Source organism: Drosophila melanogaster, chromosome X (genome assembly GCF_000001215.4).
Source record: "Drosophila melanogaster chromosome X".
Classification (NCBI taxonomy): domain Eukaryota; kingdom Metazoa; phylum Arthropoda; class Insecta; order Diptera; family Drosophilidae; genus Drosophila; species Drosophila melanogaster.
In genome coordinates, this window is record NC_004354.4 from 8273864 (window position 1) to 8298418 (window position 24555).

The following is a 24555-nucleotide window of genomic DNA, read 5'->3' on the forward strand; positions in this document are numbered from 1 at the left end:
AACAGAGCGGACACGGTGCCGGATTCGCGCATTCCGGGGGTGGACGGGGTGCCAACCGAGTGGGGCGCTAAAAATACTGTTACCAACCCTTTGAAAAGCTTCAAAACACAACGAAATGCGGCACTTTTTGTATTGTTTTGGCTTGCAACTAAGCTGTAAATGATTATTATTTAAATATGTTGTCTCTTGTAAAATCAATATAAGGCGAAGATAGTATTGATTTTACTCCCGACAGTCATTGTTTAAGGGATTCAGATGTACTTCCTTCCCCATTCGGTTGGCACTTCGCTCCTGGCTTTGGTGATAGCATAAGTCCGGTGACAGTCGACCCATCGGCGCTGACCATAAGCCATATAAACCATTATCTGTAGTGACCCAAGACCAATGCTCGACTAATTGCTCCTCTCCCTTTTCAGTTCTTTCTGAAGTCGTCGAGCATGAAGCACTTTCAGCGGAGGCTGTTCGCCCGCGTCATTTGGAACATCGCCTTCTATGCGGCCAGCTGCCTGTTCCTGCACTTCTACAACGAGTTCATGATCCTGCCGCAGCTGATGAAGAACCAAGGACGCTACTCGCTCTTCTACTCCTCGGAGAACCTGATCTTCTATCGATCTCATCAGGCGGAAAAGTTTCAGTTCTACTCGATCTTCATTATCACGTTCTACCTGCATGGGGCGTGGTTGGACTTCAAGGACGCTGACTTCCTGGAGGTGGGCTCCAAGGGACTCTACCTGCTGTCCCTCGTCGCCATCGATGTTTACAGGCAAGTCGAGACACGTTTGGTCCCTACCATTCTAGCCTGGAGCCATTTAAGCTCGAAAATATTAAATACTCTTTATTTTTAGGTACGAAAACTACTTTGTGGGCCTGAATCTAACGGTGGGTCTGTACAGCATACTCACCGAGGTGCTAGCCCTGTTGGTCCTGCCCAGCACCAATTCACACCGGATCATCTACCAGGTTTTCCTCGGTCTGCGCATCATGGTGTGGGCGTATGTGTTTGTCAACCTACTGCCCTTTAAGTACTTCATACCCACGCTGTTCGCCAAGAACTTTAAGCTTTCCCTGAATGTGCCCATTTGGTTGTGGTACGGCCTCTCCATTTGGAACTCGCCGGTGCTGCAATACTTCTACCATCAGATATATCACACAGCGCCGTCGGATTGTTCGGGCGAGGGATCGGCGGCTAAGTGCATCCTGGTCAAGGACACCAGTGAGTTCCGGCACTACAAGACACTGAAGAAGGCCTATTTGGAGGTAAAGCTGGCACACATTAGAACCACGTCCAATTCGCTGCCCTCCGAAACCAGTTCGGCCTCGGCCAAAACCTTTCAGGCCATAAAATGTAAGCTTCCTGCACTAACCGATGTTGAATATCTGATTAACAATCATTTTCCCTGGCAGGCGTCATGATGCTTAAGCGCAAATTGAAGCGAATTCGCGAGGGACGTGGCCATGAGCCGGAGGATGACAACGATGACCAGGCCATTGATACCTAATCGCGTCCTACCGCACGGACGCAGCACACTTTTACACAGTAGAAAACCACATTTCCTTAAACCAAACCAAAAAAGACACAAGTTCAGCTTAGGCTAATAACTCACAAAGTTGAAACTAGCGCTCTCTCTCTCTCTCTCACTCAGGCTGATTTCGGTTTATGCGTGTTAGCTAGAACGCGATCAGCGCGAACAGTGCGTTTTGGCCAACATTCAGATCGTAATCAAAAAATAGGAATATTTAACACTTGAAAATTTGTAAATTTGTCAACGTTTTTGTTGTAAAGACTTTAAAAATATCAGTTGGTAGCTTTTAATCAAAAATTATTTAAATATCTCAACGATTCAAATATACGCGTTAAGAACATAACAACTAAAGGTTGTCAAAATTAAAACATGAATATAAACGATAAATCAAACGTGCAGATAATCTCAAAGGCTATATACGCAAAAATCGAAAAGTGAGGCTTACAAAATTAATCTCCTAGAAGTATTTAAAATAATGTTATATATCTTTAAAACGTCGAATTCGACTGTTGCCAAACGCACTGTTCTAATAGTACTTATTCGATAATAAACCACAGTGCGTTTCGATGCGAGCAATACAACAATTGACGCACTGTTGTCACTAGTTAACAATTATTTATAAAAACTCTAGATCAATATTAAATGTAATATCTACCAATCACGATTTAGACAGCACGCATAAACCAAGCGGCTGAAAGACCTTAGCAAATTTAGTTAGTATCGCTCGATTTTTGGCGCCAACGGAGATCGTCGCTGATGATATATATACATATAGTTACTATATCTCTATACCAACTCTCTCTCTCTCTCTCTCCCTCGCACACACGATCGCAGTTTCTCTCTCGTTTAGATTTGTAAGTCGCCTTCAACTTATTGTTGTTGTTTATTCGCTGTGACTTAATGACATATTGAAATATTGTAATGTGTTGTTTTTTTTTTCGTTCTTTTAATTGAAATATACTATATATGGGCTAAACGAGCGCAATTGAAATGTGTGTGTGTGTTGTTGTTGTTGTTACTGGGTTGGTTGCATTCGTTTGTTTTATTCACTTCTTAGCTCTCCCATCGTGGCTGAAATATTATATTATATTATTAATGTTCTTGCTTTATTTGATATTTGAAAAGAATTCTCTAGTTAAATTTCGGTTTCTCATTTGGTTTTAGGTTTCGCGTTTCTTCCTTCGAAACTTTGTTTTTGATATCCTTGCAATCGTACGTTCTCAACATGAATTCTCATTTGCTCATTTCATAATCGGAATCGATTTTAGAACTGTTTAATTGTACAACATATTTACGTATTAGGTCTGTAAACTAAAAAATTTCTTCAATTTAAAAAAACTCAGTAAAAAGTATCTTAGTAATTAAAGTAACAGTAAAGAGGATATTTTTTTTTTTTGAAAGATTTGAGTTCGTATTCCATTTTCATGATTCTAGACTTTTGTAATCGATTGCAAGGGTATTTGAGTGTCGGCTAGCCGATCTTATTATTCCATTTTTATATTAATCCTTCCTCGATTTGTTAACATTGTTTCATATTTTGGTTTCTGGGGCATTTTCTATCGTTTCATTTTTGCTTTGTTTTAAAAATTCTCTCACTAGAAGCTAAGTTTTGGTTTTAATTATAATTTCTTATGTTTTTTCTTTCTTATCTTCTTGTGGTTTTACTTGAATGTTGGTTTAATTTTAAACATTATTTGGTTTTGGGTTGGCCAATTTCTGCAAACATTTCGTTTAGAAAATCGTTTTGTGTTGGATTTTTTGTGGTTGGTTTACATTCGTGACGAACAAATTTTTACGTGCCGCGAAATATATTTTTTATTTTCGTGTTTAAATGTATTTATTTTTTTTTTGGGAAAGTGAATGAGGGTGAGGGATCTGCCCCCTGGCTTTGAGCAAAAAAAAGTTGTCTCTATTTTTACAATTATTTTTTGTTGTTCTTAGTTTTGTAAATCGTATAATTTTATAGTTTTTTTTTCTTGGCTTCGTTTAAATATCTTGTCTTAATTTCTTGTTCGTTTTTTTTTTCGGTTTTTTTTTTGTTTGTTATGTTCTTAAAAGTTAATTCAATTCGTGTTTGGTTTGCTTCGCTTATTATTAAACAATTTTGCTAATTTCCTTTCGCTGTGTATATCGCTTATCAATGTCATTTGTTAGTTTTGGTTTTATGTTAATTTTACCATTAAATGTATGCATTAAAATTAGTGTTAGTTGTTCTGCGTGAACGCTTCTTAATCGTTCTATTAAAGGTACGTTCTAAAAAAAATGTCTCCTTTATGCGATTTGCTCGATTTTTTCATTATCATTTTAGTGTTAGTTTCGCCGGCCCCACAATGCCCCCGATCCCAAATATCTTTATATATATATATTTATATATTTATATTCATATATCTATGCGTTTATGTATAAACTGCTGGAGCACACAATGTCCTGTGGCAAATGGTAGCGACCCCAAAGGGTCGAGTTCAATTAATGTCCAAAGTGCAACCCCTTTTAGCCCCATTTTTGGGCATTTTGTTAGCTTTTTAGCCCGATTCGATTTGTAAAAAATATTTCAACATTTTTACACTTTGGTTTCGCTGTCGCTTGAGTCGGTTTTCGTATGCTTGCTCCAATTACCATATAAATATGTTTATTAATTAGGTTTTCTTCAACGCCTGTTTTTTCCTTTTTGTTTATTTTTTTTAATTTAGTGACTAGTGATATATATGACACGCACGCACACTCACGCATTTGAAAGGATTTTCTTTTTTTTTTTTTTTGGGCCGCGAGAGGACTTTTTAAATCCGTATTTGTGGAACATCTATTTTTTTTTTTGTATTCCTGTGAAACCTTAGAGGTTCATTTCATTTGTGCTAAGGATGTTTTCGCCGAATTTCGGGCCAAATATTTAGTATCCTTTTAATTTCGCTGAATTTAATTGGGTCTGGCAAAACAAGCTGATGATGAATTGTTCCATATTCCGACCTTCTCTTTTTGTGTTTTTTTTTTGGCTAGAGATAATTTCGATAAATTTCAAGAAAATCCAAAAATTGGTTGCAAAACGATAATCAATTTCACCCCTACCCGCGCATTCATTTTCAATTAATCAACTCACGAGCACAATCATTTGCACTTGTCGCACGAGAATCAAAACAGCGCCATGAAACAAATGCCAAAAACGGCAAACTTTCCGAATGAAATCAAATTCAAATTAGCCAAAATGCTACACGCCCACACCTTGCGTCTTTCTCCGCGAGAAGAGATTGAAGGGGGGGCGTGGCCCGATAATGGGTCGGCTGAAAATGAGCGCCAACATCGGCCAACAGACCAACAACAATAACAATTCGAATATAATGAATGAAATTATGTTGAAAACATATTTTTCCTCTGCTCCAGGGGATTCCCATTCCCGATTCCCATTCCCATTCCCATTCCAACAAAGCAAACAAAAAATGTGGACAAACTTTGTCGTCCCGCAAAACGAGGGAAAAGCCGAGGAAAATGGGGAAAATGTTGGGGGCTTGTGGAAAAGTCCAAAGGGAGGCTGTTTTCCTATTAGCAAGCAATAAATTCGTCGCTCTTATTGAGCCAAAAAGGTGGGCGAAAAAAGAAGCAGTAACATAGATAGGACATTAAATGACATGGTTGTGGGTAAAATGGGGGAAATGGGCAAAGGAAAAGCGGAAATGCCAGCGATCTTTAATAAAAAAAAGAGCATATAATAAGATTTAAAACCCAGACAATAAATAAGCCTATCAAAAAAATATCGAAAATTATTCAAATCAATTATGAATTCAAATACTTTTGAAGTAGAAATTCACCTGAAAATTCACTACAATATTTGTGTGGTGTAAAGACAACACATCAGCGCTGTTTTTTAGAAAGTGGGCGGATGGGTGGATGTTCTGCCTGGTGGATAATGTCGCCCTAGGGTGTAAAGTTGGTTTTTGCTTCGAGTTCATTGGGGGCCAGCAACTGGACCGAAAACCGGCCACGTTAGTGGAAATGGAAATGGAAATGGCCAACTGGCAGCAGTATGGTCGGTGCAGGCAGTGTGGCACGACCGAAGTGGCGACTGTTTCGACCGGGCTATAACTTTATGATTGCTTTTGTATTGCCCGTTGCGTTTGGGGAAGCGACACGCGAAACACGCGGGCCCATAGATAAAACGCCGGTACAGTGGGAAATGTTCAATGATGGATATTTCCGGCTAAGCTTTTGCCTTTTTTTTTCGTTTTTTTTTTTGCCATTCCATTTTGTTGGTCCAACAATTGGCAGAGCATAGGTTTCCCCTTTTTGTTCGTTGACGAGCTTTTTGAATTCAAAATTGCATTGTATGGTTGGTTGAAAGGGATTTAGAGATATACGGCTCAATTGCTTTCGCTGAAATGTTTTAATCAGCTTTGGCATATCCGTTATAGAGCATTTTCAGGAATCCGTATCGGTTATGAACCGGTTAAGCGGTTAACCGCTTTCCAAGCCGTCCCAGCTCATTTCACAGTATCTTAAGCACTTTCAGTGTTCATACTCATCGCTCATTGGCGACCCAATAAAATAAAATACATAACAAAGTATAAAGTATAAAGTATAAAGGTCAAATCCACAAGCACCAGCAACAGCCAATGGCTGAAAGCAAAGCAAACTGGCGTGGAAAGGAGCAGGGCTAATGTCCTTTTTGTGTGTGGCCACACAGATTGCATTGTTATGACCACGTGGAGGAGTCCACTCCACCACACCACCACCCCAACTCCTGGACCATCCATTTGAGTTTGTTGTGTCTTGTGTGTCCGCAACAATTATGATTTGCGGTCTCCAACAAGCAACCCCCCGCCCTCCCCCTCCATGACCGAATTACTTCTTCTTCACTTGGGGCGAGTCATAATTCGGGGGTAACCTATTAAATGCCTTGCGCATAAATAACATCAAAGACACTAGGAAAAAATCTAGAAATTCCTCTAAACACCAAGCTTCAGCTATTTTCGAAACTGAATAGCTTTTCAAGATATTTCTGTGTTGCCCAAAACTGGGAAATTTAGTACAAATATTTTTAAACTTTTTGGCTAACACGCACAACTGTTTCTCTTGGTGCAGAAAAACTTCCGAAATTTGTGCGCTTTTTATATCCCAAACCGGATGCAGCTGACATTGCTACTCCCTCCATCTTCAGATATAATATTTCGTTAATGGCTTTTCATTTTGTGTGCATTTCACTTATCGCCCCGTCTCGCTCTGGCGCAGTGTCTGCTATAACTCTTCGCTTGCATTTCATTTAATTAAAAACTGGAAAAGTGTTTTGTTGTGTGTGCGTGTGGGTGGGCGGTAATGGGGGCGTGGCAGGACAATTGCACTGCGGTGACTGTGATTGACACTTGCTTGTGACGACACACGCAATGTGGTTTTTGTTGGCTTTGGCAATCATTGAATGGCGACCAAAAATCACAAAACAATTGCAGTAACACCTTTTTAAAATGATTTAAAAAAATAATTAAAAGAAGATAATGTATGCATTTTTAAAGATAAACCCATTTAAGAGCTAATATTTCTCAAAATATTTTCTTAATTGAAATTAATAGCTAGTTGGGGAAATATAGATATAAAGAATAATAAAGAAATTTCCCTTTTCGAAGAAGGCAATAGCGAAAATGAAACTTTTGTCGCCTGGCTGCTGTTAAAATTTCCCTCTGGCTAACATAAATCTGTTATGTTGCGTAGATTTTAAAACTTGCTGTTTTCCGAATGCAAAAAAGGGGATTTCCCCGCTATCAATGTCCTGTTTGTTACCTTTTTTGTTGGCTCCCCCTAATCAGGCATCATTTGATTTTATGGGCCATAAAAAAAAGTGTAAGGCAAATAAACGGGACTGCAAATATAGCAATAGCTATATTTAAGACCAGAAAAAATTCAAAGGCGAAGGTAAGGTAACTTGCCTTTTTATTTGGCCATTAACTTGCCGTGTTATTTGTTGCTGCTGCTTTCGTTTTCAGTGAATTATGCAACTGGAAATTAGCATAAATTATGAGCGCGGCGAGCGTGGGAAATGTTAATTGGGCGGCCAAAAACAAAACTAAAAACTAAAACTAAAAAAAAAAAATAAAAAATCACTAGCAACTTGGACGCGCTTTTGCCAATTAGGCAGTGCAAGCGCCAAAATTGAATTTGAATTTCTAATGGTGATTATTTACTATGCACACACATGCGCTCGCACCAACACGCATACAGGCCCACGTACACTTGGGCATAATAACTAAAGCTTTGTGCTAACTAATTGCCCCAAGGCGAAAGCGTGGTGTGGGTGATGTTGAGGGTGCGGGGGCTTTTCCGGTTTCCCGCACTCTACCCCCCCTTCTCACTCTTACACTCTTTCCCTCTTACTTTCTCTCGCTTTATTTGCACTAATTTGCATGCCTCATTTGCAGTCACACATATGCACACACACACACACACACACACGGCAGCACGCACACTCATGCACACGGAGAAAATGTAATGAATCGAGCAGAAGTATTCAAAATGGAAAAAAGAGGGCTTCTTCGCGTCGTCGTAAGTCTCTAAATTTGATTTATCATAACTTCCTTAACAGATACGCTTTTACATATAAAAATTTGCAAACAATCAGCCAAAGATTTCCATAGAAAACTTTAAAAACATTATAATATTTATGGAAACTATCTTCAAGATGCATTTGTCTTGATTTAAAGGCAAAATGTTCTCTGTTAACTTTCTGTGAGCTATTGTTATGTATGTATGTATGCAACTACATTCAAAAGTTGGAATTAATCTCTTCAAGTTAAATGGTATTCAAAGGCTCTAAATGGCAAACAACGTCGCGTTCTCTCTTCCTACGTTTTTCTTTCAGTGCAGACACACACACACTTTTACACACATATGCCATTTTTGTTGGCTTTTTTCCTGTTCCTTTATGTTGATTCGCTTAGCTAACTAATGTTGTCCTTCATCTACTCACTTTCTTGTTCAACAAATACACGATTTTTTTTTGTTTTGTTTTGTGTTTTTTTTTTGTTTCCGTTATTCTTGATGTTTTGGCTAGGCTAATTTAATTTCACTAATTTAATTTCGCTCTCAATTATTACCATAAATCGTATTTGTTTATCTGTTGCATACTATTTTGCGCTTCGTTTCAGTTGAATTGTTTTACTTAATTAATTCGTATTTTATCTGTTTTCTGTTTTTTGCTTTTTCGTCACTTTTGTCTCTCTGTTCATTTTAGGTTGCCTAGAAAAAAAACCGTTTTTGTTTAGCATCGTTGCCTGTTTAAACATTAGTGTACAAATTATTTATAGTTAGTTATACCATTTATGTATACAACAAATACAATTTATTAGTTATAGTTACTTGGATTCTCGTCGTCGCTTCTCTTTGTTTTTCTGGAACAAGTTTTGTGGTTATTTTTTTTTTGTTATTTTTTTTCTTTCTTTTTTTTTTCTATCCTCCGTCTCTGGTTAAAGAAAAAACAAATGCGAATTTCATTCATTACTTGTGTTTTGCTCCATCAGACTGTGTGTGTGGTTTGTGGTTTCTTCGAAATACTGAATATCGATCGATCCGCGCGAACCGATAATTATCGATCCGTTTACAACACAGGCCTGGCCACATTCGGCTTGGCCGTCGTCGAGGCGATCTCCGATAGCTTTATATCGATGGGCATCCGGGTGTCGTAGAGCGTCGGAGCCTGCAGGATAATGCCAGCGGTGCCGACGACCACGGCTATTGTGAAGATCCACAGGAACAGGCGATCGAGCACCATGGCCACGTACTTCCAGTCCTCTTTCACCTGTTTCAAAAAGTGGAAAAAATATATTCGAAATGTTAATACTAATCTAAACCATCTATAATGAGTTAAACACTCACTTAAAAACAGCTTATGTTATGCAACCTTTTTATGGTTCTGCCTTACATTACTCGTAGCTGTCATATTTACTTGTTACATCAATATTTAACTTGCCACATCTTTAAGAAGGCATTCAATTTTTTAGCCAACCTGATTGCCCCTCCCCATTCGATTCACATTCATTCGATATTCATTCGCTGGGCCTGCAGTTCATAAGCCAGGCAATATGTTCAACTTCGTCCACGCGTCTTGCGACTAATTCCCCAGTCAGTCCGCAGCCACGCCCCCACTACGAGCGCCTTTCGTCGCCCAGGGGGCGTGGCGCAAATGACACGCACTCAATGTAAATGCCGCCGAAGCTGTCTCGCATTTCTCAGCATTCGATGTTCGTTGTGAATAGCGACTTGGCTATTTTATCGCCAACAAAATTATTGCCTACTTTTCAACAGTTTTGAAAATATATAATAATATTGTTGGACAAAATCGAGAGGATTGATCGATTTATATATTGTTTGGAAGCTTTGCCAATGGTATAAGTATCTATAGGTATAAGTATTTTAGGGCTATATAGGCTTCAATAATTGCGACTACTTTTGGTTTTCAGCTGACTGACAACACTGCTCTTGGTTTCCGTGTCCTGTGTCTCGTGCGCTGTGCCCCGTGTCCTCTGTTCCACATTTTCCGTCCGGAGGTGCCCTAGTTCTGTCCAAGTGTCCGGGAGTAACGTAGTCTCAGTCCCATGCCACCTCATTTCCCTTCGCCCCTCGTCATCGTTTGCCTCCTTGTTCGGGCGCTATGCCCGGCAGGACATTCCAATAATGATTGAATGTGTGCGTAATTTTAATAAAATACTTTTATTGGCATTTTGTTCGATGCCACAAGAAAACATTCATTATGATGAGAGCTTGCCTCTGCAACAGCAATGCTCGCGAACAGGGCTGCACTTAAAGAAACAGGATATTCTAGCATTTCCTATTCAAATGATTTATTTATACGCTTGATTTCTCCAGACAGAAGAGTCTGCTTTAATGATATTTCACCATTTTACAACCCTAAAATTGTGCACTATTGTTTCTCGCCAGCAAGGACATTCTCTTCAAGTGTGCAACGGCAGGACATGGCCATAGTCGCTGCTCAATAAGGCGCACATGAAAAGTCATTAAAACTTTTGGCGCAGCCGGCATAAGGAGCGCCCATAGAGGCGTCGATGCCCCAAGGGGGCACACATATGGACACCGGACGGGAAAGGTCAACAAAAGGACAGAGCCAGTGACAGTCGGACATCATCAAGGTATCTCTGGACTCCAGTGTCTCGAGTTCCAGCCGCAAGTCCTGGGCCATCGATTATCGACGTGCCAATAAATCCCGCCTTAGGATGCTCTAATTTATTGCGCCAGGCTTATTAACATCAAAGCATCAAAGTCTTTCTCCCTCTATCTCTCTCTCTCTCTTTCTAGTTCTAAGTTGCTGTCTCTTTCCCAGGTATCGCCATCACTTTTTGTGTTCAAACGTTAAGCGGCTTTTGGGCCACTTGCTTTTACCAGCTTCCTTTTTCTTACTTTACTGGCCAGCTGCAATTGAGGCTTTTGCAAACAAAAAAAAGCAGGGAAAATTGTTTTCCCAATGGGGTAAGAAAAAAGTTCGTTTTAAAAATAATATTCAAGTGTTCTTAGAATGTTTTTTTAATGTCTGCAGTAACAGAAACGATTACATTCTTTGGTGTATCCACATTTAATTAAACATAAATAAGTGGGTCACGAGCTGATTCGCTTTGATTCGCCGTTTTTGGGACATTACTCACCCTTGTGCTCTCCTCTTCCTTGCGCGTCTGATCCGCAATGTAGGTGACCCCGTCCATGGCCTTGTGGAGTTCCGGACAGGTGTGCCACCGTTGGCGCACATTGCCACGCCCCGAACAGCAGTGCGGCCCGCCCTCGCGCTGGCAGGCGGGCAGAATATCACAGACGCCCGCCGGCGGAGGCGGTGGGGGTGGCGTTCCGGCCGCCGCTGCCGCCGCTGCTGCAGCTGCCGCTGCCGAGGTGCTGGGTCCGCCGGCGGCTGCCGCTGCTGCTGCCGCCGCTGCCGAGGTGGTGGGTCGCTGGTGGTGGTGATGCTGCTGCTGCTGCTGCTGTTGCTGCTGGTGATGCATCTGCTGGTGGTGCAACTGCTGATGGTGCAGCAGCTCCGACGACTGGCAAGCGGCTCCGGCGCCCATGCCCTGGTGGATCTGAATGGTGCCGCTGCAGCAGGAGTCCGCCAGCGTCGAGGCGGTGGCCACCGAGTTAACCGTCGTCGTCGATTTTATCACATTCGGATTGGCCATGCCCAGATCGCTGGTGGTGGTGGAGGCGTGCGCCTGGTGGGCGTGCTGCGGCAGCGGCGAGAAATTCGCCGAGCAGCTCGACTGCTGTCGATACAGATGATGGCCACCGCTCTGGCCATGCCCGCCGTAGCCACCGTTACCGTTACCGTTCCCGCTGCCATTCTGACCCGTCTGGCTGGAGGTCGAAGTCATTTGGCGGAACTTGGTGGGCGTAAGTGGATGGTCCAGCAGCGAACCGCCCGTCTGCTGGTACTGATTGTGGTACTGGGCATCGATCAGCGATGATGTGGTCGAGGTCTGTTGGTTGGCCGTCGACATCGTCGGCGGATACAGGGAGCTCAAATGGCCGGTAATGGTAGAGGCACCGCCGCCCATGCCCATGCCGCACTCGTCCATCAGGTTGTAGGTTTGCACGCGGTGCTGCAGATGCGGCGAGGTGCTACGCGATGTCGTCTTCGGGCTGTGGTGCATACTAAAAAAAGATGCGGAAGCCATGCTCATTTACCTTAGCTATTTATGATTCTCGATCGATTTGTTTTCGTTACTTTTGCGTTGCATAACTAACAGACTTATAAATAAATGCTATGTAAACTTACCGAGACAAGGCCACCGGCGGTGGCAGCGGTGGTATTTGATCCCTCAGTTCGAGTCCATTGCAGGTGCGCACCATTAGGCGGCGCGAGGATTTGCTAAGGATTAGGATGGAAGATGGAGGATGGTAGATGTCAGAGATGGGAAAGAACAATGGCATTGGGGGACATTGGGCAAAAGGGCACTCACATCATCTCGCTGATCGGATAGAGCGGACGTCGCATGACCAGGAAGCGGGGCAGCTGGTTGATGAACACGGTCCGCACCCAAGGAGCCATCGTGTGCGTTTGCGGCGACCGGAAGTGAATGTTCAGCACCAATACAGTCACACAGATGCTGCATCGAAAAGAAATCGGGTTGTGGTCAGTATATGGATATTCACTTGCAAATATATATATATAACCTATTGTATTTGTATTTGTATATAATACATATGTACAATAGATATAAAAATCTAAATAAATCATATAAATTATTATATTCGCTGCAAGTGCTTGATAAAGTGTCACTATATTGTATTTGAGTTGTTCAAGGATAAGATGCGACACCGGCGGTTGGTGGCAACATGCAGAAAGGACTTAAGTGAGTTGCTCTCTTAGTCTGGGTAATTAACTTGCGACGCCCACGTCTAATTAGCAGCTGGCCAAGGCGTTGGGGAAAGAATAAGGCGGCAAAGGACGCAGGACTAAGGACGAGGAGATGAGGGGATGGTGTAGTGGTGCTGGTTGTCCTGCCAGCCTTAATTACATCATTTGAGGCGAGGTCCTGTTGCGCCACTGGCGATTCCCATTGTTGGCAGACTCCGTCGACTTTTGTTTACCAACAATTAGGCGGCCATCATTTGGTGTGCCAGTCGGCCAGCTGCCCAGTTGCCTTTGTGGGCGTGGCAAATGACTGTAAATTGCCGCAGCCATTTAATAGGCCCCCCCAGCGGGGGGGGGGGGTGTTAGTTGGGCGACGGCGTGGCATTGGGCGTGGCACTAAGCCACCAACGAATTTCATTTTCCGCCTGCGTTTGCAAACTTCTTCAAAAAGCAGTCGTCGAAGTTAAGAAAAGTTGCTCGAAATTTTCGAAAGTTTTCAAAGATTTTAAATTTGCTATTTGCTTTTTTTTTTTTTGCTTTAAATTTTTATATCATATATAATTAAGAGTAGACAAAGCATTTGACTTTTTCCATAACGAAATGTGATTTATTGGATTTTGTGCGACAGCGAACGGAAAATATGTTCATAATCTCATAAATAGGATAGTAAAATTATATGCAGTTATCCTTTTATTTATTTGTAAGTCTCGATATCAACAGTGTGAGTAATTATAATTGATGCAATGGATTGCAATTAGTATGCTTATAAATGGAATTTAAGAACTTTTTATCACGTTAGCAAATACTATTGATGGCTTCGTGATGGCGGTGCAAAAATCGGTGAAAAATCGTGGGAAAAATCGGGAAAAAAAGTCAAGGGAGTGGGAGGGGGGGAGGTGGGAGGGGGGGCTTACTCACCTGAAGGTATCCAGTATCATGGTGAAGAGCACAAACTTTCCCAGCAGCGGCACCACCAGCGATGTGGGCGGAATGATTTCCGCCAGCAGCAGGAAGAACACAGTGAGCGACAGCAGAATGGATATGCTTAATGAGACCTGCAAAAATATATGTATATTCGTATATAAAAATGTACATATATGTATGTGCATATATACAATATGTTGGTGGGTGCGAGCGAGACAGGAAGTGGGCGGCTTGGGAGCTTTGGGGGCGTGGCAAATTGAGCTGCACGTCGAGCGGAAAATCTAAAGCGCCATAAAGAAGCGACAATTGCGAACTGCGAACAACAACGGGAAACTCCCGGAACGATAAGGTGTATCTATCTCATTTATAATGCATAAAAATATTGCTCAGACGCAGCTTAAGCTCGTTTTCCCAACCTACAGTCACTTTCCGACATTTTTTTTTTTAGCTGCTCTGTGCTTTAATAGTGACGAAATTGGTGCAAACATATCGATTATATAATACCGCTTAGTGGAAAATCAAGTGTCTGGGAATTTAGTTAAGAGAATCATAAGTGATTAGTACTATTATTAAAGTTCAGCAAAGGAACTGAAGTAGATTTTATTACTCAGTAATAAGATTAGTTTATTAACATAGAAACACCTTCGTAAGACGTTATGTGTCTTGTAATTAATTTATATGAAATAGTAACGAAAGACCGCTGGCTTAAATAGTTATAATAGGCAGGACATTTAAGCTGCTTGGAATAATTAATGAGCAAAAGTTGGGCGCTGTTAATTAACGAAGGCAATCGATAAGCTGCCTTGGATTATATAAATTGATAGATAAGTAGTATTAATATACGTAATTTAATTTTCTAAATTATTTTAATTCATTTAGAAGCTACAATTCAATCAATTTTTCTTGGAAATAAATCGTTTGATTGTCTTTTTTTTTTTTAACCAATCTTCCTGCTGCCTAATGAAACAAGGTTGTGGTCTTAATTCCTATGCCATATAATTGCCAAGATGCCGATTACCAATCCGAATCCGATTTCGATTCCAATTCAGATTCCGATTCCGTTCGCTTGGGCGGCAATTTGGAGCCACAAATCCAAATTGATTTAGAATGCCTAAGCGGGCATCACAAGCAAATAATAAGCCGAGGCAATGGGCGTATGAAAAGGCGGTTTGTCAGTTGGCATTTTGCGGCCTTGCCAGAGAAGCTGGCCAACAAATCATATGCAAGGCCAAAACGGCAAAGTGCCGAAAAAGAAATTTTTTTTTTGAATAAGTCGAGGGGGTGGGAAAAACCCGAACCAACCTCATACTGAAATCAAAATGAAAACGAAAACGCGGCACACTTTTTTTGGGGCGCTCAATAAAGCGAAAAATGATTTGTGGGTGTGAAAGAAGCGGAGGGGGCGTGGCAGTTTACCTTACTTATGCCTAAGCTGATTGTAATTAAGTGTGCTTGTGTATGGGTTTTTGCTGTGAGTGTGTGTGTGTGTGTGCATAAAGTAATTAAATGTCGAAAATGAGACGGGCGATTTGAGCCTCTCTTCTGTCTGTCTGTGTGTTTCTCTCTCGGTGTGTGTGTGTGTGTGTGTGGGTGGTTGTGCGTCTGTGTGTGCAGCATAAATTTTCGATGCTTAATGATTTTATGATAATTAGCCTTAGTTTGGGGCCAGGGCTTGTAAAGCGATTAGTGACGTTGCCTAATTAAGGTTACAACTTGCCAAGCAAATCCATTGCCAACATCCTCGATCTTTCAACTACAAATGCACTGAGATAAATGCTCACGTAGTTACCCAATAATTATAAGATGCAATTTATGATTTGAAAATGTAAAAGGTTTAATAGTGAACTACGACATATAAAACAGGTTTATAGTATATGTTTTTAATCCATATACATATATTTGCTTTTCAAATAATATTTTCAAGTGTATTTAAACTATTGCCTTAGCGGTGATACGATTGGCTACAATGAACCCGATTCGTGGGCAATCGCCTCACGCTGCCATCACTAACGAATTGCTAATTATTTATGCAAATGCTCGGTGTAATTAAGGTGGCCAAATGCATTTCGGTTTGCGATTTGGGTTCCATTGGGTTGAGTTCAATGCAAACTGGATGGTTCGGTTGGCCCCAAATGATGGGCCAGTTTCAATCTGGACTCCGTTCGTAAAACGTAATTGTTTCGGCCATAAAAATACGATGCAAATAAACGTCGGCGAATTGGGAACAGTGCGGCTACTTAGTATCGGGAAAAGTAGCCAGTCGTTTTTAAGCACACTTGAAAAAATGCATGACTTGCTTAAAATATTTATAATACTTACACTTCTTTTAGTTTAAAGCTGGTGGCTTTCTATTTAGATATGTATATTCGAATAATGTAACGTCTTAAATGGCGAAACTCCCCACATTGGAAAACCCCGTAATTTGATCTCTATTGGGCGTAATTTTTTTGCCAGTGTTGGCAAGCATTTTTGACCACCGCCTTTCCGCACACTCTCGCAATCGGCAATTGCATGAATGAAGTGCGTTGTGGCACATATGCATGTAAATTGGCAATTCCAATTCCAATTCCGATGGAACTTCGGCCACGGGGCTGCAAAAGGACCAAACCGACTGCAAGGGGGGTAGGGGCGGTGGGCGTGGCGGACGTGCCAGAGTTGCCACAGTTAACTGCAGACTGACTGACCGGTGGCGTTTCGGCATTTCGAGCGAACTGCGAACTGTTCCACAGTTTGTGTTCTGTTTTATTTCGCTGCCTGCTTTTAGGCGCAAATATTTGCCAGCTCTGTGTGTCAGTGCTTCAGTCTGTCCATGTGTGTGTGTGTGCGTGTGTGTGTGTGAGTGTGAGTGCATGAGTGTGCGTGCCGGGCCATAAAAGGGACAACAGTGCAATGAAATGTGCCCACATGGCACAAATCGTAAAAGATACAAAAAAAAAAATTGAACGTGGCAAACTCCTGGCAAAATAATAACACACGAATTGATTATTTTTTGCATCGAAGCAGGCAACTTTAAATGCCACGAACGAAATATTGATTGCATTGCATGCAATTGAGTTTGATTTACAATAAGAATAAGCCATTTCTTATTACCTAAATACTTCTCAATTGAAATCTAAAATAGTTACTAATATTGCTATTTGAGTGGAATTTGATGCATAGTTACATCCTCGAACTTCTCGAATATGTCGCTTTCGTTTAAATACGTGTTTTGTGTTGATGAGCACTCAGTGAACACACCGCTCTTAACTCGATAATGCACACGCAAATCGGCAAATTTACATAATGCCTGCTGAAGATTGCCGCTCTACTGGGATGGCCCATCAAATGCCAAATGCAAAATGCCAAATGCCCGGCACTGTCAATATTTATAACATAAATTATGCCCCGTGAGCGATGTGAAAATGTCGGATGGCATCAACATCGAAATCGACATCAACATCGGCATCAACATCGGCATCAGTAATCCACAAACCGCTTGCGCACACAAATTATTTTTGCATTTTATTTATTTTGAAAATTGGCCGTAATTTATTCATAACTCCCAAGCAGCATGTAAATGTTTATATTTATGCATTATGCCATTTCGTGTTTTCATTTTCGTTTGGCTTTTCCCCTCAAAGAATCGCGCAAAGAACCGCAACAAAAAAAAAAAAAAAAAGAGGAAAATATGTGTACATATATATACATACATAAATATGTTTATATAGACGCGCCAGACTTTTGTTCGCATTAAATTGAATACATCGTGTAATTTTATTTACTCAAACTTAAATGATGGCAAGCCGGGCGAAAAAAATAAAACAGAATTAAAATCAAAACGTATAAAATGTTGAAATGCATTTTCATTTTCATTTGAGTGTGAAATTATTATTATTCTTTTTTTCTTTGCTTTTTAATTAAAAGCACATTTTTAGCAGATGGGCGAGGGGCATGGCGGGGGCGGGGGGTGGTGTTGGTGGTCTGAGCTGGCAATAAATTATGGCAATTGGTTTAATGCAAAAAAAAAAAATGTCAGAATGGTGAAAAACGCGGGGAAAATGGCAGCAGATGTGAACAAAGCAAATACAGCGGAAAAATCGGGCGGACAAAAAAGAAAATAAAAAAAAAAACAACGAAAAATTTTGTATATTCAAGCTAATGCATTTCAGCTGCGAATGAACTTGATTCTAATGGTTAATTCCACTGCGAATAAATGCAATAACATGCGTATCATTAGCATAAATCCAATTGGCAGATGATAAAGCTTTTAGACACTCGGCCCGCCACTATTTTGCGACTGATTTAATTAAACTTTAGCTCATTAATTGAACGCGTTTATCAGTCGAGCCGCACAGCATATAAACTCCATAAATAAGATGGCTATAAATATCAAATATAATTATTTTTTGCCACCATGGGTACAATAAATATAACTATATCTCGGCGAATGAATTATGTGCTTTAATTTATTAGGAGTTTCTTTTTTTTAAGTCGATTAACATTTGTGTAATCACAAAAAAAAAATATCTTGGAAGGAGCATAGTTATGCAAAGGAAACACTTTTGAAGCCAGCTCTTGAAGCTTACCAAGCTTGAAATACTTCTTCTCCCAACTAACTGATACCCTGCACTCACCTTCTCGCCACTATCCGATGGCAGGTAGAATACGAGGATGGTGAGAAAACTGATGCCCATGCAGGGAATGATCAGGTTGACGGTATAGAAGAGAGTCTTCCGACGCATCGTTATGTTGAAGGTGATGTCCAGATATGGCTCATCGCAGCACGTGTAGAACTTCTCGTTTCTGGAAGAGATCGGGTTAATATATATAATATGTATCATCATATGCATTGCAGTGGAGCTCAATTTGCGAGTATGAGTTAGGCAAATTGCTACGCAACGCGTAAATATTTATTAAGGTTCATTCGGTCTGACGATATTTATTTTGATGGGGGTTTTTTTTGTTTTTTTTTTTTATTTTGCGGTGCTTTTGCAATGCAGCAGGCCCAGAAACCCTATATTTATTTACATAAACAAACACACGCATATATCCGCAGATATATGGCACTCCAATCACATAAATCATCGGCCGCATGATAAATATTGCAAAATGCTGAAAAAATATTGGCCTAACTGCTAACTGAGTGTCAAAATGGTTTTTTGTGTATTTTAGCATAGCTGCAAATCGAACGGCAATGGCTTTCAAACTTTTTGATTGACTTTGAAACTGTGGTGTCAAGTTAAAATTGAGAGTATTTAGCATTTAAGAAGTAAATATTTAATAATTTTTCTAGATCTTCAAGTTACAAATGCAAACTTTTTTCAAAATAATCCACTTAAAGAGACCAACTGATTGAAACTTCCATCCATTTGCGTTAATCAGTTCGATAGTCATTCAGCGTTTGAGCTTTTCTCATATTTTTGGCCCCCTTTCATCCTTTGGCGAAATGCATAATTTAAAAGTTAATAATCTCTGACTGCGGTTGCCCACCAAAAATAACAAAGAAAAAAACAACCAAAACAAAAGAAAAGAAAAGAATATAAAAAAGTAATGAAGAAAAAGAAAGAGAATTTTTGTAAATTGAGTCGAGCGGACTGTTCGTTATTTTTTTTTATTTGCCCCAATCCTTGTAGGCACTTGGAAAACTCTGGAAGACATGGAACAGCGCAAAAGAAATAGGTATAAATCAGAGAACTGCAAGGGTGGCACTTTTTTACCACTCGACTCACACCCTACAATTTTGTGTGCGGGTGCTACTCGCCACGCACATCGCGGGTACTTACAAACACACAGTATAAATCTGAACATGCAGACAAGACACCCCGTTGTGTGCGCACCCGAATCAATACGGTGTTTTGCGTCGCGGGTGCCGCTCACACAGTGCCTAAAAAGGGATGAGTGAGAAAAACACTTGTGGGTATACCGTTAAACACATGGGTGTTTCCAAAAATACTCGGGTGTTTCCAAAAATACTCGAGTGGTCTCGTAGGTAGTCGAGTCAAATGGCGCCATACATAATGATTGTTGAGTTCTTGTGTCTTTGGTCCAGTGTCTCGGCTGTTAATTGCCCCTTTTTTGTTTTTTACGATGCAATTACTAGCTTGTTAGGATTCAGTATTATTTGGAAGCCAAAGGAAAAGGTCACAATAATGGCAGAAGCGGCTGATTTCGTTAAAAATAAAATTAACAATGGAACATACTCAGTTGCCAATAAACATAAAGGGAAAAGTGTTATTTGGAGCATTTTATGTGACATTTTAAAGGAAGATGAAACTGTTCTGGACGGATGGCTGTTCTGCAGGCAATGCCAGAAAGTGCTCAAATTTTTACACAAAAACACCTCCAATTTATCCCGCCATAAATGTTGTCTAACATTAAGACGACCAACGGAATTAAAAATTGTTTCGGAAAACGACAAGAAAGTAGCTATTGAAAAATGCACCCAATGGGTTGTCCAAGATTGTCGGCCGTTTTCTGCAGTAACCGGAGCCGGATTTAAAAATTTGGTGAAGTTTTTCCTACAAATCGGCGCTATCTATGGGGAACAGGTAGACGTCGATGACTTACTACCTGATCCAACAACATTAAGTCGGAAGGCCAAATCGGATGCAGAAGAGAAGAGGAGTCTAATCTCGTCCGAGATAAAAAAAGCTGTGGATAGCGGAAGAGCAAGTGCGACCGTCGACATGTGGACTGACCAGTATGTCCAAAGAAACTTTTTGGGCATCACTTTCCATTACGAAAAAGAATTTAAACTTTGTGACATGATTTTGGGACTAAAATCGATGAATTTTCAAAAATCGACTGCCGAAAACATTTTAATGAAAATTAAAGGTTTATTTTCGGAATTCAATGTTGAGAACATTGATAATGTTAAGTTTGTGACTGACAGGGGAGCAAATATAAAAAAGGCTTTAGAGGGCAATACCCGTTTAAATTGTAGCAGTCACCTGTTGTCAAATGTTTTAGAAAAATCGTTTAACGAGGCCAATGAACTCAAAAAAATTGTGAAATCATGCAAAAAAATCGTGAAGTACTGCAAAAAATCAAATTTGCAGCATACTCTAGAAACCACTTTGAAAAGCGCCTGTCCGACTAGATGGAACTCCAACTACAAAATGATGAAGTCCATTCTGGATAACTGGCGTAGTGTGGATAAAATATTAGGTGAAGCTGATATCCATGTAGATTTTAATAAATCATCTTTAAAAGTTGTGGTAGATATTCTAGGAGACTTTGAACGAATATTTAAGAAGTTGCAAACATCTAGCTCACCATCTATATGCTTCGTATTGCCATCCATCTCTAAAATTTTAGAATTATGCGAGCCGAATATTTTAGACCTTTCTGCAGCAGCATTGCTTAAGGAAAGAATTTTGGAAAATATTCGTAAGATTTGGATGGCAAATCTAAGCATATGGCATAAGGCGGCATTTTTTTTATATCCACCCGCAGCACATCTTCAGGAAGAAGATATTCTTGAAATAAAGGTGTTTTGCATTTCACAAATTCAAGTCCCAATTTCATACACATTAAGCTTAGAATCTACAGAAACTCCAAGAACTCCAGAAACTCCAGAAACTCCAGAAACTCCAGAAACTCCAGAAACTCCAGAAAGTCTAGAAAGTCCAAACTTATTTCCAAAAAAAAACAAAACAATATCTTCTGAAAACGAATTCTTCTTCCCAAAGTTAGTAACTGAGTCTAATTCCAACTTCAATGAATCTCCATTAGATGAAATTGAACGATATATTAGACAAAGAGTTCCATTGTCTCAAAATTTTGAAGTAATTGAGTGGTGGAAAAATAACGCAAACTTATACCCTCAGTTGTCAAAGTTAGCATTAAAACTTTTATCAATACCAGCCAGTAGCGCAGCAGCTGAAAGAGTGTTTTCCCTAGCAGGTAATATAATAACAGAAAAGCGAAATAGATTATGCCCAAAATCTGTAGATAGCCTCCTTTTTTTGCATTCCTATTACAAAAACCTAAACAACTCGCAATAGATATTCCTTCTTATAAGTATATTTTATATTATTAATTCTTATTATTTGCTTAATTTTTGTATAAGTGTTAAGTATTAAGTATAAGTATTAATTAATAATATATAAGATTGTTATTTGTTAAGACATTAGATGCAAAATCCTAAAAATGTGAAAGTAATGAAGTTCCTTATATTTAATAGATACTTTTTAAGCCCACTATGTTTTTATTATTTAGATTGAGACATTAAAAAACGTAAAAATCAACAAATGCCGTCTTTAATTGCAATTACTTTATGTGTTTGAAATGGGAGGCACCCATTGAGTCCATCAAAGAGCAAAGACATGAGCACAAAAATTTTCTTGGGTATTCCCTTTTACCCTTCATTTCTTATACCCGTCACGCTTCCACCCATACAAATTTTAGGCGTACAAAAAATGAGAACTGCAGCCCGCATACAAAAAATGACCTGCGGCCGATCGTTGACTGTGCGTCCACTCACCCATACGGCTCTTGCGCAGCAGGCCTCGGGTGGTTTTTTTACTCGTAACAAAAACACAACGTCGGTAAAACACTCGAGTATTTTGTGTTGCCGCAAGTAGGGTGTCAAAAAAAACGGGGTGCCTAGAGTACCGAGTGTTTATCGGGTGGACGTAGAGTGCGAGTGGCGGGCTGCAGTTCTCTGATTGCCATGTTTCCACACCCCCCGAATAAACCACCCCCCCCCTCCTTCCCACAGAGCACAACCCACTTGCTTAAATTCCGAAACTGGCAACAATTCATCAATGCGTCGGGCCACGCGGCGTATGCGTAATCAGGGATGGGATAACAGAGACAGAAATGTGTCCAAAATCAGTCGAAGGAGCCGAAGTCTGTATCACTCTGCTTAAAGCTCTTCCAAATGTTACGAGAAAATTGGAAAGAAAGTCCTTTTTCTAAATTGAAGTATGCATGTGAACGTGGTTTTCATCATAAAAGTGCCAAAAATGATCACACAACTAAAAGAATTACCTTTCTGAGTTTCTAAATACCAATACTAACTATACCTATCACTTTTTTGCGGATTTTGTAAAATTAATTTTTGGCCAAATATTCGCATTTTTTGTAAGGGGTACCATCATCAAAATTTGCAAAAAATTGAAAAAACCTAGAATTCCCAAATTTGAATGCAAATCGATTGGGAATTAAGAAACAAACTCAACGAGGTATGACACTTGGTTTTTTTTTGCAAAAAAGTGAATATATAGGACAGCCAAAAGGAAAGATATTAGTCACATTTCTTCTTTTTTCCCCGCTACGTGTGTTTGGCTGGTGAAATGTCATTTAGATTTCCAAACGGCACACCCTTCGAAGAAAAAAAATTAAGTGAAATTCCAGTGAAATTGAATGTGGGACTCGAAAGGAGATGTTTTTCCTGGGACTGGGGTTACCGCACTAAAGTGACCGAAAATGGTCAAATCGCTGATTGACAACGGGAAATTCCGTGGGGAATTGAAGGGGAAACAGCGTGCTGATTGCAGTCAAAGAACAAACGCATAAATACGAAATGATTGGCAACATAAAAAAAAAAGAAACGAAGACATAAAGAAAGCGTAGCATAAGAAAAGCACTACCAGCAACACCAACCAATCCATTGCCACCTAGAAATCGTTGGCAGTTTCGGCGGCGGGAAGGGAGGAAACTGCGGAAAATTCGGGAAAAATTGTAGGGAGAATAGGTCTCAACGCCTGATTGATTTCAGCAACTTTGAGCCAAAAGTTCTCTATGAGCTTTCGAGTGTTTTCTATGCCTTGACTTCTTGTTTTTCAGCTGCACTCTAACAAATATCGAAAAAGAGATTGGGTAAAAATTAATCCATATTCATTAGAACGCTCGCAAAGTGCTTTTCCCAGCCGGAACGTCTCTCTTGGCTGTGCCTTGAACTTTGCGCTTAATTGCTGTTCAATTCAATAAGGGGCATCTATATTTTTTTTTTGCTGTGCACTTTTTCTTCGTATACTCGATACTTTGGGACCATCCAGAAATCAAAGTAAGTAATAGAATTTTAATAACTAACATAAACACGCTTCGTTGCATGACTTGAAAAAAAAAAGAAGGCGTACAAATCTCACCCAGCATTCGATGGCCATAAGTCTCCAAAAGGGGCGTGCCAATTGAGGTGTAACCGCAAGGACAGCGGAAAATGGTAGAAATGGTAGAGCAAAAGGGAGAAGATTTCGTGGAAAGTTTGCTAATTATGATTTTAATCGATCTGCGATAAGGCAAGAAGAAGAGCGAACACAACCACAGACACAACCAAAATTTGTGCCTCGTAATCAGGGCTCAGTTCAGTGGCGTGGCGATGTGGCAAGGTGGCAAGTAGCAACGTTTGGGTGGCCAAGTGGGTGGGCTTTTGCCCTGGTGTATGTGCCCTGCGTGTTGATTCGTTCGGTGTTTGTAAGACCCATTGCGGCAATTAAACAAAATACAGCTCCCAGGGGAATGGGTATTAGAATGCGAGAGCGAAAGACAACTCAATAAGCGGATCAAAAGCAAAGATGATGGCAACTCGCCGAAATGTCGCAAACAATGAGTTTATTATGGAAAGAAGCTTTGAGAATTTGGCGACAATGAGTTAATTGCAAGGTGCTCAATCTTTTAGAAGATTGAATTAGGTATTACTATTAAAGTAACCACTCATATTTATAGCGAATAGATGAATGAAAGTAACATGTGTACGTATAAACAATATTTCTCAATTTTCTAATATTTTTCCTAACTATAAACTGCAAATTGCCATTATTTTTCGTATCGGATCTGAAGAAAAGGGTATAAGTAGGG

General features: G+C 40.2%; 2 protein-coding genes across 5 annotated transcripts in view, besides 1 other annotated feature; one reads left to right on the forward strand and one right to left on the reverse strand.

Annotated features, from left to right (window-relative positions):
* Positions 1-2587, forward strand: part of CG1636 (uncharacterized protein) — a 3039-nt gene extending 452 nt beyond the window's left edge. The window contains exons 2-4 of one of the 3 annotated variants that reach the window (NM_001298084.1): positions 417-763; positions 894-1345; positions 1405-2587. In NM_001298084.1, coding sequence (NP_001285013.1) covers positions 417-763; positions 894-1345; positions 1405-1499 — 894 coding nt within the window. In that variant the 3' untranslated portion in view covers positions 1500-2587. Of the gene's footprint in view, positions 1-416; positions 764-845; positions 1346-1404 lie in introns of all 3 variants that reach the window. The other 2 variants (NM_132242.6, NM_001298085.1) reach the window with 2 other exon arrangements.
* nAChRalpha3 (nicotinic Acetylcholine Receptor alpha3) overlaps positions 2337-24555 on the reverse strand; it is a 90970-nt gene continuing 68751 nt past the window's right edge. The window contains exons 7-12 of one of the 2 annotated variants that reach the window (NM_001298086.1): positions 18387-18555; positions 13768-13904; positions 12455-12601; positions 12271-12363; positions 11153-12146; positions 2337-9294 (exon numbers count right to left, since the gene is read on the reverse strand). In NM_001298086.1, coding sequence (NP_001285015.1) covers positions 9094-9294; positions 11153-12146; positions 12271-12363; positions 12455-12601; positions 13768-13904; positions 18387-18555 — 1741 coding nt within the window. In that variant the 3' untranslated portion in view covers positions 2337-9093. The remainder of the gene's footprint in view (positions 9295-11152; positions 12147-12270; positions 12364-12454; positions 12602-13767; positions 13905-18386; positions 18556-24555) is intronic. The other variant, NM_080340.4, reaches the window with a different exon arrangement.
* Positions 19440-22420: a mobile genetic element.